This window comes from Amphibalanus amphitrite, unplaced genomic scaffold, assembly GCF_019059575.1.
Source record: "Amphibalanus amphitrite isolate SeventyFive unplaced genomic scaffold, NRLGWU_Aamphi_draft 000370F_arrow, whole genome shotgun sequence".
In the NCBI taxonomy this organism is placed as follows: domain Eukaryota; kingdom Metazoa; phylum Arthropoda; class Thecostraca; order Balanomorpha; family Balanidae; genus Amphibalanus; species Amphibalanus amphitrite.
Window position 1 is genome coordinate 196,393 of NW_024881864.1, and position 14,324 is coordinate 210,716.

The following is a 14,324-nucleotide window of genomic DNA, read 5'->3' on the forward strand; positions in this document are numbered from 1 at the left end:
ATTTATGACGTCACATGACCTCAGATGACCTTTCCCGGTCCCCCTGTTAATTAGCGGCACCAGGATCATCACCGATGAGATAATCTTCCATAATACTGAAAGAATTGGGTGGTTTTGACTCGTTTACACGAAGCAGGAGGCGTTTCAATATTTTCCCATAGGCTTGCAATGTAAAGGTCGCGAGTCTGGCCTGACCTCAGGTCACAGATATAAAAATTCTGAGATATACAAATTGCACATACTGGTACCCTTACTAAAACCTGAAGAGAAGAAATTGATCCCTCAAAAACTCTAGCTCTGGCGTGATTGCAAACTTTTCTGAGGTGGGGTCACCAAACCGCCTCTGGTGACCTGACCTGACCTGACCCGGCAACTTCTTTGTTGTCAAAATGTGCGCAATGAATGTTCAGAAAACGTCACCGAGTATGAGCTTTCAGTCTTGCGGCGTTTGGCAATGGCACAAGATAAACCTGAAGGGGGGGGGCCTTAAAGGCCCCTCCCCCGGAATAGGGTTAAAGTGGGTATCATCGTCTTCCTCTCGTCACGGGCAGCACGTTCGTTTTTTTTCTGCGAAGCTCTAGCTCGATCAGCGGCCAAACGGCAAGGGGCGGGGTCCAACGAACCCCTCCCTCTACGTTCGCGGCTGGCAAAACGCCAATACGGGCGAGGGTTAAATCCATATACATTCAGACATGAGACAAGAAAGCACTCCTGAACTTTTGAAAATCCCCTCCTGGTTAATAATGTTAATGAAGAAGCTTCAGCTATTAAGAAGCTTCTGAAATCTCTCAAGCGGAAGTTCATTATCTCAGTGTTTCTATGATCATTCCTCAGAACTTTCTGACAAGAATCACACAGTTGGCCATGGCAAACGTTGAAAATACAATTTCTTTTTAAAACATGCCTAATGTGCATCTTATTTTCCAACAAATTTGCAATTAAAACCAACCAGTACACAATACAAAACACGTGCCTATAAATGCGAATAACAATGTGATATCATGTCGATTTCTCTTGCATGTTAACCCTCGCCCGTAAACGGTGTTTTGCCATCTTCGCCCATGCAGGGGGGGGGGGGTTGGTGCGACCCCCCCTGGCGTTTGAAAATGGAGCGTCGTAGAGCTTAGCGGAAAAGACCAACGGATTGCTCTCAACAAGATCTCGCGATTGGTGGTATATTTTGACGTCCTAGGTCAACATTTGACCTACTTATGACCAGTCAAAGGTCAAATTTTCGGAAAAATCTATCTTTTTCAGATTTCTGCGCCGATTGCGGCAAAACGGTAAGAGATATCGACTTGAAACCTTCACTATCGTGATCCTTGATCAATTCTCTATCGTTTGGTGTGTATTTCGATGTCATAACTCTAAAAATGATGCGTTGGGAGCATCGGAAGTCTGCAAGGTCATTTGTGCATTGGGTCACGTCAGGTGCGTGACGTCACTGACCTGACCCTGACCCAAAATGAACTACAAGAAACAACCGACGATGCCTGAAATGGATAGCAAACTCGAATTCAGGGCATCAAAATACCCGAAATACAAGGCATGCAAGTGCAAGAAGTCATTACAGGTCAACCGAGGTCACTGACCTTACCTTGACCTTTAGTAACCTTCAAAATGTCAACGGACATTGTGCTAATGTCAAATCAGCCAGTTGTGATTCTAAAACAATCCATCAGTGTGTCAGGTCAGTCGGCATTTATACCAATGTGAAGCAATCTCCAATTTAGCGTAAATCTGGCTGGAGGTTGTTCCCTTTATGACGTCATAACTCCGTGACCTGACATGACCTTGACAAAAAAACCAAAAGTTGCACAAAGGATGCCCCATAGGGTAGGGGAGAGTGGGGTAAGATGCCCAGGGTGGGAAAGACGCCCCACCCCCTCTAGCGGCGAAACAAAGAACCGAACCTGGAAATTAATGTTTTTAGCGTAAAGCGGAAGCCTGCCTTGTTAACTGCACAAAAATTTGCGGAGCTCAGTTGGGCAACGGCTGGTTGGTGATTGCATGTTTTTTATTTGCTGCTTTCAAAACATATTTTGGTGTCAAAACATTGTAAATATCAAAGAAGGTAGATAATTTTTGCGTCCCTTGCTATAGTCGTGATACATTAACATGCGTGTACTGTGTCCCAAACAGTTTATTTCAGGATGTAGTTTTATGGCTAACAAATTGTACTGATTTAATGTTGCTTCGGTACCTTGGGGTAGGATGCCCCCTGTCCTGATGGGGAGAGACGCCCCCCTAAATCCGTAGGCTGTCCTTCAAGCAGCCCGTCAAATTATTTATTACATACTTGTGATGAGAGACAAAAGCCGATCTGGGACTAATGGGAGTCCAGTACGGTCGGGTGCTCCCCATGCCGGTCTCTCGGCCCACACAGCGACTTTTTGGGCGGCATCTGACTCTGAGAGCCCTCACGACGGCCTCTGTGGGCCCCATTATTGGCTCCAGGGCCCCTCACGACATCCTTTGAGGGCTCCCACGTTGGCTCCACGGGCCGCCCTGGCATCTGAGGTCCCCACGATGAGCTCGAGGGCCCTCAAGCATCATGAAGACCTATAAGGGCCCCACAGTGGTCTCCAAACGCCACCACAGAGGCTTGTTTGGCTGCGCTGGACTATGATGGCCCTAACGATGACCTCTGAAGCCCCTTACGACTACTTTTGAGGGCCCTTACGATGACGTTTGGTGTCTACTGCAGGCTCGAAGGGACTACTGATTCGTTCAGGCGATTCACGTGCCCATTTATGTCACTTATAGTGCAGGGGGCATCTTCTCCAACGCCAGGGGGCGTCTTTCCCACCCTGTGGGGTAAGATGCCCCCTTTCACTTCTTCAGGAAAATGCTTAATAGCAAAAAAAGTTATCATATTTCAGGCACGGAAGTGTGATATTTTTGGAGAAAAATGATGTCGGCTTCCGTTGAAACTCCAAGTTTTTGCTTTCCGATCGTCATTTTCGAATAATATATGACATAGTAAAACCCTGGGCATCTTTCCCCACTCTCCCCTACTGAAAATTTGAGCAGGCTATCTGAAACGGTTCGGCGTGTAGCTAAGAAAAACCTCAGGGGGGTTGCACCAACCCCCCCCCCCCTACATGGGTGAGGGTTAACCCTCGCCGGCACAGGCCATTTTGCGTCCTTCGACGGGCCAAGGGGAAGGGGGGGTTAGTGCGACCCCCTCGCGTTTGGCCCATAATTGACGAAGCCAACGGTACCCGGTTTTAAGGTCATAGTCAATGACCCAAAAGTCGGGAAAAATGGGGCCTGTTAGAACGTCGTAAAGTGTGGCTGTTTCAGGGGTTTTCGGGATGCTGATCACGAATATCATGTTATTTTTTTATTACAGATGATGTCTTTACTACAGATGGGCCTGCCGGGTGTTCGTAGTACGTGTCAGCTGCCTCTGACAGCTTCGTAACATGTTACGAAGGCACCAAAACTACTTCGTAAATGTTTTGCTTTATGAATTTAGTCAAATGTTTGCTAAATTCGACTTCCGCTCCAAAACCTAGCCTAGAAACATGTAAAACTCGAAAAAGTGAACCGAGGTCATCAAAGGTCAATGACCTGACCTGTCCTTGACACCCACCCTAATGTGTAGGACCAACATCATATCACATGTATGAACGTTTGAAACCATGAAAAGACGGCAAACGCGCGGCTAATGCGGGATGACATACGCCAAATCGCTATTACGGCCAAACATTGTCTGGAAAGATAGGTCACAGTTCAAAGGACATTTGGGTCAGGGTCATGAAATTTTGGGGTAGGTGTAAAATTGACCCTCGCATGTGTAGGGGGGGGGGTCGGATGGACCCCCCCCATGGTTTTTCGCGAATAACTCGCGTAAAAAGCGGCTGATCGCGACGAAACTTTCAGTACCCTCGTATTGATCAATTTTACACCTACCCTGAAAATTTCATGACCCTGACCCAAATGACCTTTGACCTGTGACCTCTTTTCCGAGACCATGTTTGGCCGGAATCGCGATTTCGCGTATGTCGGCTCGCACTAGCCGCGTGTTTGCAAGCTTTTCGTGGTTTCAAACGTTCAAACATGTGATTTGATGTTACTCCCGTGTGTGTCAAGGTCACCTGAAGGTCAGGTCAGGTCATTGACCTTTGGTGACCTCGGGTGACCTCGGGTCACTTTTTCGAGTTTTACATGTTTCTAGGCTAGTTTTTGGAGCTGAATTCGAATTTAGCAACCATTTGAACATTTACGAAGTAGTTTTGGTGACTTCGTAACATGTTACGAAGCTGTCAGAGGCGGTTGACACGTACTACGAATACCCGTCACGACGCCTACTGGTTGACCTGACCTGACCTGACCCGACCTGGTCTAAATGCTTCAAGACATCATCTGTGATCAAAACTAACACGATATTCGTGATCAGCACCCCGAAAAACCCCTTAGCAGCCACACTTTACGACTTTCTAACAGGTCCCGATTTTCCCGACTTTGGGTCATTGACCTGACCTGGAAGGTCAACCAATGACCTAAGACCTTAAAATTAGGTATCATCGGCTTCCTCTCGTCACGTGCAACACGCTCGTTTTTTCCGCGAAGCTCTAGCTCGATCAGGGGCCAAACGGCAAGGGGGGGTCCAACCGACCCCCCCCCCCCCTACACATTAGAAGCTGGAAAACGCCGCACACATGCGAGGGTTGATCAACCCGAGGGTACTGAAAGGTTCGTCGCGATCGGCCGCTTTTTACGCGAGTTATTTGCGAAAAACCTTAGGGGGGGGGCTGCATCAACCCTGTGCCAGCGAGGGTTAAAATAAACCAATGACGTAGTTCTTTTTTTTAACAATTGTGAGCGCAACTTTCGAAACAAGAGTGTTTTGACCGATGACATCATCCTATTCCACAGCTCTGGCTCCTCAGGCCTCATGAGCTAGTGACGTAATCTCATGCATTGGATACATCTAATCGTACCATGGTCTGCCCATGATTCGTATTTTGTTTCGAATGAAACGCTTCATTGCGCGCGGATCAGGCTGCCAAACTCTGGTTGGCAGAGTTTTTCACGTTTTCCCCAAGGTCACTGCATCATCAAAGCAATATTTCAGTTTTTCAGCATAGGAAGCTTGAGAATGTTTATTTTTTATCTTTCTTGACTTATGTCTTGGGGGGGCCAAAACATAGTATGGCCCCCCTTTGACCGTCTTGGGGGGGGGGGGCATGGCCCCGTTGGCCCCCCTGGATCCGCCCTTGGGAGTGGTCCCCGATCAGTGGCGCAGCCAAGGGGTGAGATCTCATCCCCATCTCTCATCCAAGGGGCCCATCGTCGATTCGAACTGTAACGTTATGCAGCGTGACAACAATTTATTCATATAAAAAATGATTTTTTCAGGTTTCGGAAGGCCCGTTACAGGACTGAAAAACAGTTTTCCGGCATGATAGGCCCCCTTTTTAGGATTTATAGTCCCATTATAAGTTTAAGAGGGTATAGCCTAGGCCCGAAGGAACCAATCCAAGGGCTAAGATGGCCCGTTCCAGAGCATGAGAGGGCCCATCTCAGGCCTGAGAGGGCCCATTCAGAGCTGAGGGGGCCCATTTCAAGTTTGAGAGGGTCCATTCAGAGCTGAGGGGGCCCATTTCAGGCCTGAGAGGGGCCATTTCAGGCCTAAGAGGGGCCATTTCAGACCTGAGAAGGCCCATCTTAGGCCTGAGAGGGTCCATTTCAAGGTTAAGAGGGCCCATTTCAGACCCTAGAATGCCTGTTTGTGGCCTAGGGGCCCTTTTCAACCCTGAGAGGGGCCATTCAGGCCTAAGAGGGACCATTTCAGACCTGAGAGGACCCAATTGCGGTATGAGAGGGCCCATTTTCGACATGATAGAGGCCATTTCCGGGCTGAGAGGGCCCATTTCAGGTCTGAGAACGCCCATTTTAGATTCGAGAGGGCTCATTTCAGGCTTGAGAGGACTCATTTCAGGCCTGAGAGGGCCTATTTCAGGCCTGAGAGGGCCTATTTCAGGCCTGGAAGGGCCTATTTCAGGCATGTGAGGGCCCATTTCAGGCCTGAGAGGGCCCGTTTCAAGCTTGAGAGGACCCATTTCAGGCCCTAGAGGACCTGTTTGAGGCCTAAGAGGGTCCATTTCAGGCCTGACAGGGGCCATTTCAGGCCTGACAGGGGCCATTGCAGGTCTCAGACTTCAGAGGGCCCAGTTCAGGCCTCAGAAGGCTCATCCAGGGCATGAGAGGAGTGAGGACCGTCCTATGTGTGGGAGGGTCCGTGCCTGGTCTGGGTCTGAAAGGGCCTATCACAATCCTGATTGTGCTGATATCATGCCTGATATGTTCAGGTCAGATCTGATCTGACCTGATAAAATGAGACAAGTTTAGTTAAGATAAAATGAGACAAGTTTTTTTAACTAACAAGTTTAAAAATGAGACATTCATATTCAGTGATAATTCAAATGGGTTTGTGATTTTCCGAGAATATTCGGCAATACAGCGACTGTTTTCGTTATTAGAAGGGGGGCCCAATTTGGTTCAGAGGGGGCCCACTTTGCTAGGGGGCCCATCGCGAACGTCTCTCACCCCCCTCGCCAGAGTTCTGGCTGCGCCCCTGGGCCCTGTCCCCGATATGTCAGAAGGCATTTGAGGTTAAGCGCCTTTTGACCTCTGCGCCGGTCCTAAGATTCTATGTACAACACCGCCGCAGACGCGACGGACGCGACCGTACAGTAGGTCTACTAAAAAAGTCCCCCGCTCCAGAGGCGGCCGGCCGGCCGAACCCCCGGATTCCAGCCCCGACTCTATTGCGCAGACCGCGGCAGCGACACGGGTCAGGTCGCGGCGCCCGGCGAGTGGGTCAGTTGGCGGCGGCCGGCCGTGGAGTGAGGACGCCGTGTGTGGGGCGCAGAGATGCCGCAGTGCAGAGGAGGGGAAGATAATGACTGCACGATGCCGGAAATGATGCCTTTGTGATCTAAATTAAACACCTGCAGTGCATATCCTCTCTTATCCCATTCCTATTTTATCATACTCCTTCAATAATCCGTAATGACCATTCAACCCAAGCAAGCAAACAAAACAACCCGTTTAGCGGCGACATCATCTCTGATAAAAAAGCGACAGTGATGATTAGAATAGACTTAGAGCGAGGGCAAATCGAGGGGTATAACTATATGTATCACATACCGAGTATTTTATTCCCATCTAGCGAATTAAGATTGGGGATATTGTCCAACAAGTCACCGGCCGTTCTAGACACAGATAAATGCTTTATTTTCGGTCGCATCATTATCTGCAATAATTCGAAGCGAGGTTTAACCGTCGCCGGCCGAGAAGAATGCTTTGTTTTCGGTCGCATCATGCCGATGCCGCCACCATGTATTTTTTTTTTGCGGTAGCTCAAAGCACACTGATGACAGAAGGCTCACATTTGACATGCCTTACATTTCATTCAAGCCGGATCACTTGACATCAATCACGTTTTCAGGTCAGGTCATCTATGACGTCTTAAGTAAACCTCTGCACGGTTGTCGGTTATAAAATGATGCAATCCGCAATGCACAGTGTCGCGTAATAAGCATAATGGGGAATTATGGAAACTGTAAATTTGGCGTCGGAAATGATCTGAAACTATACCTCAAGCACACTTCATACATTCTTGGCAAGGTCTAATGCTTCACTTTTGCATTGTTCACCTTTCGTGACGTCATTTATGACGTCACTAGGGTCATAGGAGGGCTTCGTCAATAACTCCCGATCAAAATGAGCTAGCCAGTCCGGACAGCCATCAATGGACTTTGCAAGACTTGCCGAATCAAATGTTATGCAACATGTCTGTCCTCCTTTCAACAGCTTCGTGACCTGCGTTGCCCTAACATGACATTGACCTAAGGTAAACATCCTACTATAAATTGCTTCACCTAAACAAAAAAGCATACAAATCGACTCGTCTGAGAACAGAAAACACGATTGTATCGAAATGACGATAATGCGTTTAGTTGTTTACCAAAAACCGATCAAATGCCTTGGGGCCCTTGACCTGCCCTAAGAGGTCACTGATGTTTTAAAATGGGGTACCAGTCGCTGCGTCACGTAACGACGCAAGCGCTCGTTTTTTTTTTTCGCGAGGCTCTAGCAGCTCTAGCTCAATTATAGGAGCTAAACATGGGGTCGGGGAATCGCTCCCTTCTCACGCACTATTTGGCCGGGATAGTGTTTGCAATTATTGTTAAAATCTAGTATTTTAAGATTTCAAATGACCCATTTTTCCCGCCCAAGTCTTTCAATTCAAGGTCATAACACCAGGTCACGTCAAGTGACCTTACGGTCCTTACCTCAAGGAAAGTTCCTGTGCTCATCATATCTAAATACACCGACTAACCGATCGCTTCAGAACTTTCAGCGATTTTAATGGGCCACAGTATATGTATTTGAAACGTTTGCTTTGCAAGTTTGACATTGTTGACAAAAAGGCCGGGTCAATTTTGAGATCGCTCAAGTCAATGGGAGAAAATTGAACTGCGCTTTTTTGGACGGAACGCATAATAAACACTGAAAACATGTGGTGCTTGATGAGATACAATACTGAATGAGAAAATTTTTTGTTTTGTTGGGGGCCATCTTTTTCGGTCTGAAAAGGCCCTTGCAGAGATATGACATAACTATGCTCTGGTGTAGTAATTGGGTTGTGCGAGCCAGCGACAGTGATCTTTGGAAGCGAGACTGTTCCCGTGGGACGATTGCCCTGTCGGGACGGTCCAGCCGTCTCCCAACCGGTCACCCGAAGAAGATTATGTGCCCTGGAATGGATCCGACATCAACTACAGGTTGGCTGTTGGGGTGAACTCCAGTCCAGAGAGGGAAGCATGAAGACTAGGGGCGATGCGGAATGGTTTTTCCTGAGGATAGCGAGGACGGAAGGAATCTAGCACCCTTGAACCTTCCTTTTACTGAATGTATCTCAGGCTGTTAAAAATCTCCTAAGCGTTTTTTTTCGACATCATCAAGGTGTCATTAACAAAAATATGAAATCCGGGAGGATAAATTAAATATAGAAATTGTGGCCAACAGAACATTATCAGTTGCGTTCAACATACTCGTAAGCATGTTCACACACCCAGCTTACATATGAGCCATGTAATAATTATTTTTGATAGACATGCTTAAGTTATGAAATCATCTGAAGTGTTTGTAAAATTCCACGATACGGATCTAATATCCTGCTATGCATTATGACCATTTCTGATCAGGTCAGGTCTTTGCACATAGGCCAAATTTTTTCAAATGACCTTTAAAGATAAACTTTTGATTCATTCGAAGCGTTTTGATAGAGGAACACGAGGCTGGTAAAATTAATTCCATGCAAGTTTTAAGCTAAAAACTTTTAAGTCTTTGTGGAAAAGCAATTGGTTTTCTCATGATACCGATGGTGGCAGTTGTCGTTATTTACATGCTAAGCCGTTGACCTTCATTAAATCTGACAATATTATTCAGACATAGCGGTAAACGAGCTGATTGTTGTGTTAGGTTAGGCTCTTTCGGTCGATTTCAGAGTGAGAAGGATGATAGGAATTCGGGGGAGACAGGGGGCCTGGGCGGGAGTCCTGGACCTCATGCTCCGCAGGGGCCGAGCCCATCACGTGGGTTGGATTGCCCTGACACATGGATAGCCCTGGGTGGTGTTTCACGGCCCCGCGCTGCAGCACGCTGCGCTGCGCTGCTGCATTGTTGCGGCGGTTGATATGAATTCGGCTCCACGCTAGCGTTGCGAGCTTCCGAGTCTGTTGATGTATCCATGGAAATTGGAAACCCAATGCACCGGTGCGCGCAACGCACCCTGTCTAAGCAAAATTTTACCATCGATGACCTCTAGTGACATGACCTCTGGCTATGACCCGATCCAAAATTGGCTGAAGTATTTTTTCTTCTTTTTGCTACTTTTGACGCTACTTCGAATACCACTTAAATGCCCAAAGCTGAGTTATGAACTAATGAGAATGATGCCCCATTTCCCCTCCAACAGGGCGTGAGAGTAGGGGAGAGTGGGGCAAAGCGGCCACCCGGGGCAAAGCGGCCATCCATCGTTTTAGCACTCCACAGCTGGCGTCAGTTCCAATTTATGATTTCCAATTATACTTCTCTTTGCGGTCGTTCGAATGAGCCAGACCGGGGTTTCAGGCCCATCGCCATTGTTCTGTGAAACACGAAAAAGCATTTCTTGCCAGGTTACCAATTATGTTTACAATTTTTAAATGTTATTTTATTCCATAACCGTTTGGAATTTTTATAAGCGTTTTTGTCCATGCATTGCGTGGTTATCGTACATGCCTTCTACCAATTTTAATGCTTTTTACCCCACTAATAGCTGAGCTGGAATATTTTTGTCTCGGACGGTATGCGCGGGGCAAAGCGGCCGGGGCAAAGTGGCCAGCCCCCAATTGGCCATAAGTTGTTTCCATCTGGATAAAAACATTATTTATATTCAAATGTGTCGTCATGCATTCATCTTGGCCACTTTTCGGTTACATGAGTTACCAAATTATGCAATTAAATGTTTTTCCAAGAAAATTCTTTCTTTGTTTAGCAATAGGTGGGAAGATAACAAAGTAAACATCCATCTTCCCTTAAACCTTGTCACCATCAAATACCCTAGTCGTGCATGAGGCAACTATTCTGTTTCTCATATCGGGACTTGAGAAGTCGCCAGTGGCCGCTTTGCCTCAGGGATGGGGCAAAGTGGCCAATATGCTATAGGTTTAAAGTTTTGTCAATATCTCCCATATGTGAACGCCTTTGGAAATGAAACGCAGTTGGAATAAAAGACAATTTAATAGGGATCACATTGGTATAGAAAGAATCTTTCCAAGTTTAAAAATCAAGCGTCGGCATCGTTAGAAACGTTAGGGTGGCCGCTTTGCCCCACTCTCCCCTATAGGCATTCCTGTGGGGCACGGGCTAACAATGACCATCTCATAACCATTGTGGCCATGAACATCTACTGCCATTCTTTAACACCGGTTTCGCTGCGCTGAGCGGTGGCCGTCCCGTTTGTTGAATTCTACAGCTGGCTGGTGGAAAACGTTACCGGCCGCCCGTCCACCGCCCGCGGGCCGGACCGAGCGGTCCCGCTGACCCTACCTGACCTGAGCCCGGCGCGATATGGGACAGGCAGACGGGGGTTCGGCTCAGCGAAGGCAGCGCCCACTGGTGCTGGGGACTGTTATGTTTTGGTTCGTTTGAGTGAAAGAGCACACAATCAATGAAAAACGCGATTTATTATACTGCGATACGTTCAGGCCGAAAGAGTGTCCAAAAAGATAACAAGTATGGCGAGCGCCGCGCCTAGTCGCCCGCGCCAGCTCTGCCGCTCGGCGCGCAGTCAGCTGGCGGCGGCAGAGGCGCTCACAGGCATGTAGCCGGGGCGGCCAGCGGTGGCGGCGGCAGGGGCGCGCGCAGGCGCGGCCAGCAGCCGTGCGGGGGTTGGACCATAACACAACACCTCCCCCCCAAGACGATCACATCGTCTTCACTTCAAAGCGCCACAGCGGACCCTCCGGGGTCCGGGCGCACAAGGCCACCGCAGCGCGGTGCAAACGGCGGCGCCTGCGCTCTCTTCCGCGGCGTCTCGGGCGCTTCTTGCAGCGGACGCGCCCGCCGTCGCGCGGGGAGGTCCGCGGCAGGCGTCGCTCCGGTGTCGGTGGCGGCCACGGGTCGCGGTCAGCGGCGGCTCTGGTCACCCCTGGACTCGGGGCCACGAGCGGCGGCAGACGCGAGTCGCACTCCGTATCCCGCTCAGCGAGCATAGCTGCGACGGCAGCTGCGTGAAGCGGGTCCTCATCCACCACCTCGACCGAGTGGAGGGTGGTGTCACCGAGGTTCGTGTCACCGCGCCGATCGGACTTGTCACCGGCGGACACGCATCCCTGCGGCGTACGGAGGAGCGCGGCGGCGTGAGCCGCTACCATTTGTTCGGGCGGGTCTCCGTCCCCACTCCGTACTGGCAGGCCTCCCGCCAGCGGCGGCGAGGCTCCGTAGGCGTCAGCCAGCTCGGTAGGCTGCGCCGCATGACTACAGCCGGCTTGGCCGGTGCCCGCCGGCGGCGGCGACTCGGCGGTGCTGGCGGCTGGGCCTCCATCCGTGTTTCGAGTTGGCATGCCTCCCGCCGGCGGCGGCGAGGCTCCGTAGACATCAGTAGTCTCACTCAGCTCGATGGGCTGTGCCGCACAACAGTCGGCTTGGCTGGTGTCCCCCGGCAGCGGCGACACGGCGTAGCCGGCGGCTGTACCTCCGTCCCTGGTCCGCATGGGTAGGCCTCCCGCCGGCGGCGGCGAGGCTCCGTAAGCTGCAGCCGGCCTGGTAGGCTGCGCCGCGGTACACCCGGTCCGGACGGTGTCCGCCGGCGGCGACGACACAGCGGTGCCGGCAGCTACGCCTCGGCCCGTGCTCAGCGTTTGTAGGCCTCCCGCCGGCGGCGGCGAGGCTCCGTAAGCTACAGCCGCTGCATCCGGGCCTGCAGGCTGCACCGCAGTGGCCCCGGGTTGGCCCGTGTCCGCCGGCGGCGGCAACACGGCGTCACCAGCGGCTTCGTTTCCGTGGCTGGTCCGCGTTGGAAGGCTTCCCGTCGGCGACGGCGAAGCTCCGTGGGCGTCAGCCGGCTCTGTAGGCTGCGCCGCGGTACATCCAGCTCGGTCCGTGTCCGCCTGCGGCGGTGACACGCCGGGGGCTGCCTCCATGGTCTGTGCCGGCCAGCCTCCCGCCGGCGGCGGGCAGGCTCCGCGCGCGCCAGCCGGCTCGGTGGGCTGCGCCGCGGTACGGCCGGTGCGGTCCGTGTCCGCCTGCGGCGGTGACACGCCGGGGGCTGCCTCCATGGTCTGCGCCGGCCAGCCTCCCGCCGGCGGCGGGCAGGCTCCGCGCGCGCCAGCCGGCTCGGTGGGCTGCGCCGCGGTACGGCCGGCTCCTCGGCCCGTGTCTGCCGGCGGCACCGACACGGCGGCGCCGGTGGCTACCGATGGGCCTCCCGCCGGCGGCGGCGAGGCTCCGTGCACTCGGTCCGTGCTCCAAGTTGGGATGCCTCCCGCCGGCGGCGGCGAGGCTCCGTAGGCGTCCGTAGCTCCGTCCGGCTCTGTGGGCTGCGCTGCAGTACTCCCGGTGCGGCCCGTGTCCGCCTGCGGCGGCAACACGGCGGTGCCGGCGGCTACCGTTACTGGCGCCACCACCGGCGAGTCGCGTACTCTCGTCACTGCAGAGGTCGCCACTGGACGATCGGCCGCGGCGGTGGCCCTCTCGTGGCACACTACCTCAAAATGTCCTGGTTCGCCACACGCACGACAGATGGCGCCAGCGGCGCGACACGTGTCTCCGCCGGCGTGCTGGCGACGGCCACAGGTAGGGCAACGCTCAAGAAACTGACGATTGGTGGCGGCGGCGGCATGGGCGACACTCGGCCGACTGCGGTCCCTCTTGTAGGCCGACAGGTGGGCCACGAAATGTCCCTTGGTGCCGCAGAGGTCTGGGCACGTGACACGGGCACCCCACGTTGCCCCCACTGTCACGGCGTGTCTGAGCGTCGACTCAGAGTCCTCCAGCCTGCTCACCGCTCCTGTCTCACTGTCGCGCACACTGCACTCGGCACGGGCCTTGCACGTCGAGGCCGACTTCGCTTGCGGGGCCGGAGTCGCCGACGCCGGCAGGCAGACAGTCCGGCGGGCGGCGGCAGCTGGTCCAACGGATCCATCAGCGCCTCGCTCAGCCCCCGACTCTGACACTCCGGCCGTCGTGCCCGTCCCGGTCCCGGCGGAGGGCTCTCTGTACAGCAGCCTCTCCAAACGCTCCAGGCGCTTGTCGGCCTCGGCGGCTCTCTCCGTCTGCCTCTCCAGCAGCGCCGTCAGTTCTTGAATCAAAATTTTCTTCATCGCGCTGTAAGCTGCTCAGTCACGTAATTACAAAACCGACCGCGCCATGTTATGTTTTGGTTCGTTTGAGTGAAAGAGCACACAATCAATGAAAAACGCGATTTATTATACTGCGATACGTTCAGGCCGAAAGAGTGTCCAAAAAGATAACAAGTATGGCGAGCGCCGCGCCTAGTCGCCCGCGCCAGCTCTGCCGCTCGGCGCGCAGTCAGCTGGCGGCGGCAGAGGCGCTCACAGGCATGTAGCCGGGGCGGCCAGCGGTGGCGGCGGCAGGGGCGCGCGCAGGCGCGGCCAGCAGCCGTGCGGGGGTTGGACCATAACACAACAGGGACTTTTTTAATAGACCTACTGTACATACGTGCCGGACACCCGCCGACCGCTCGCCCATAACGGAGACGGTCACATGACACCGACTCCAGCGGCCACAGGGGGAACGGA

General features: G+C 52.4%; 1 protein-coding gene across 1 annotated transcript; it reads right to left on the bottom strand.

Annotated features, from left to right (window-relative positions):
- Window positions 1-11,489: 11,489 nt before the first annotated feature.
- LOC122389748 lies at window positions 11,490-12,278 on the bottom strand. The gene has a single exon (XM_043382071.1). It carries the CDS (start codon window positions 12,276-12,278, stop codon window positions 11,490-11,492), a length of 789 nt encoding a protein of 262 aa, XP_043238006.1.
- Between the last annotated feature and the right edge of the window lie 2,046 nt (window positions 12,279-14,324).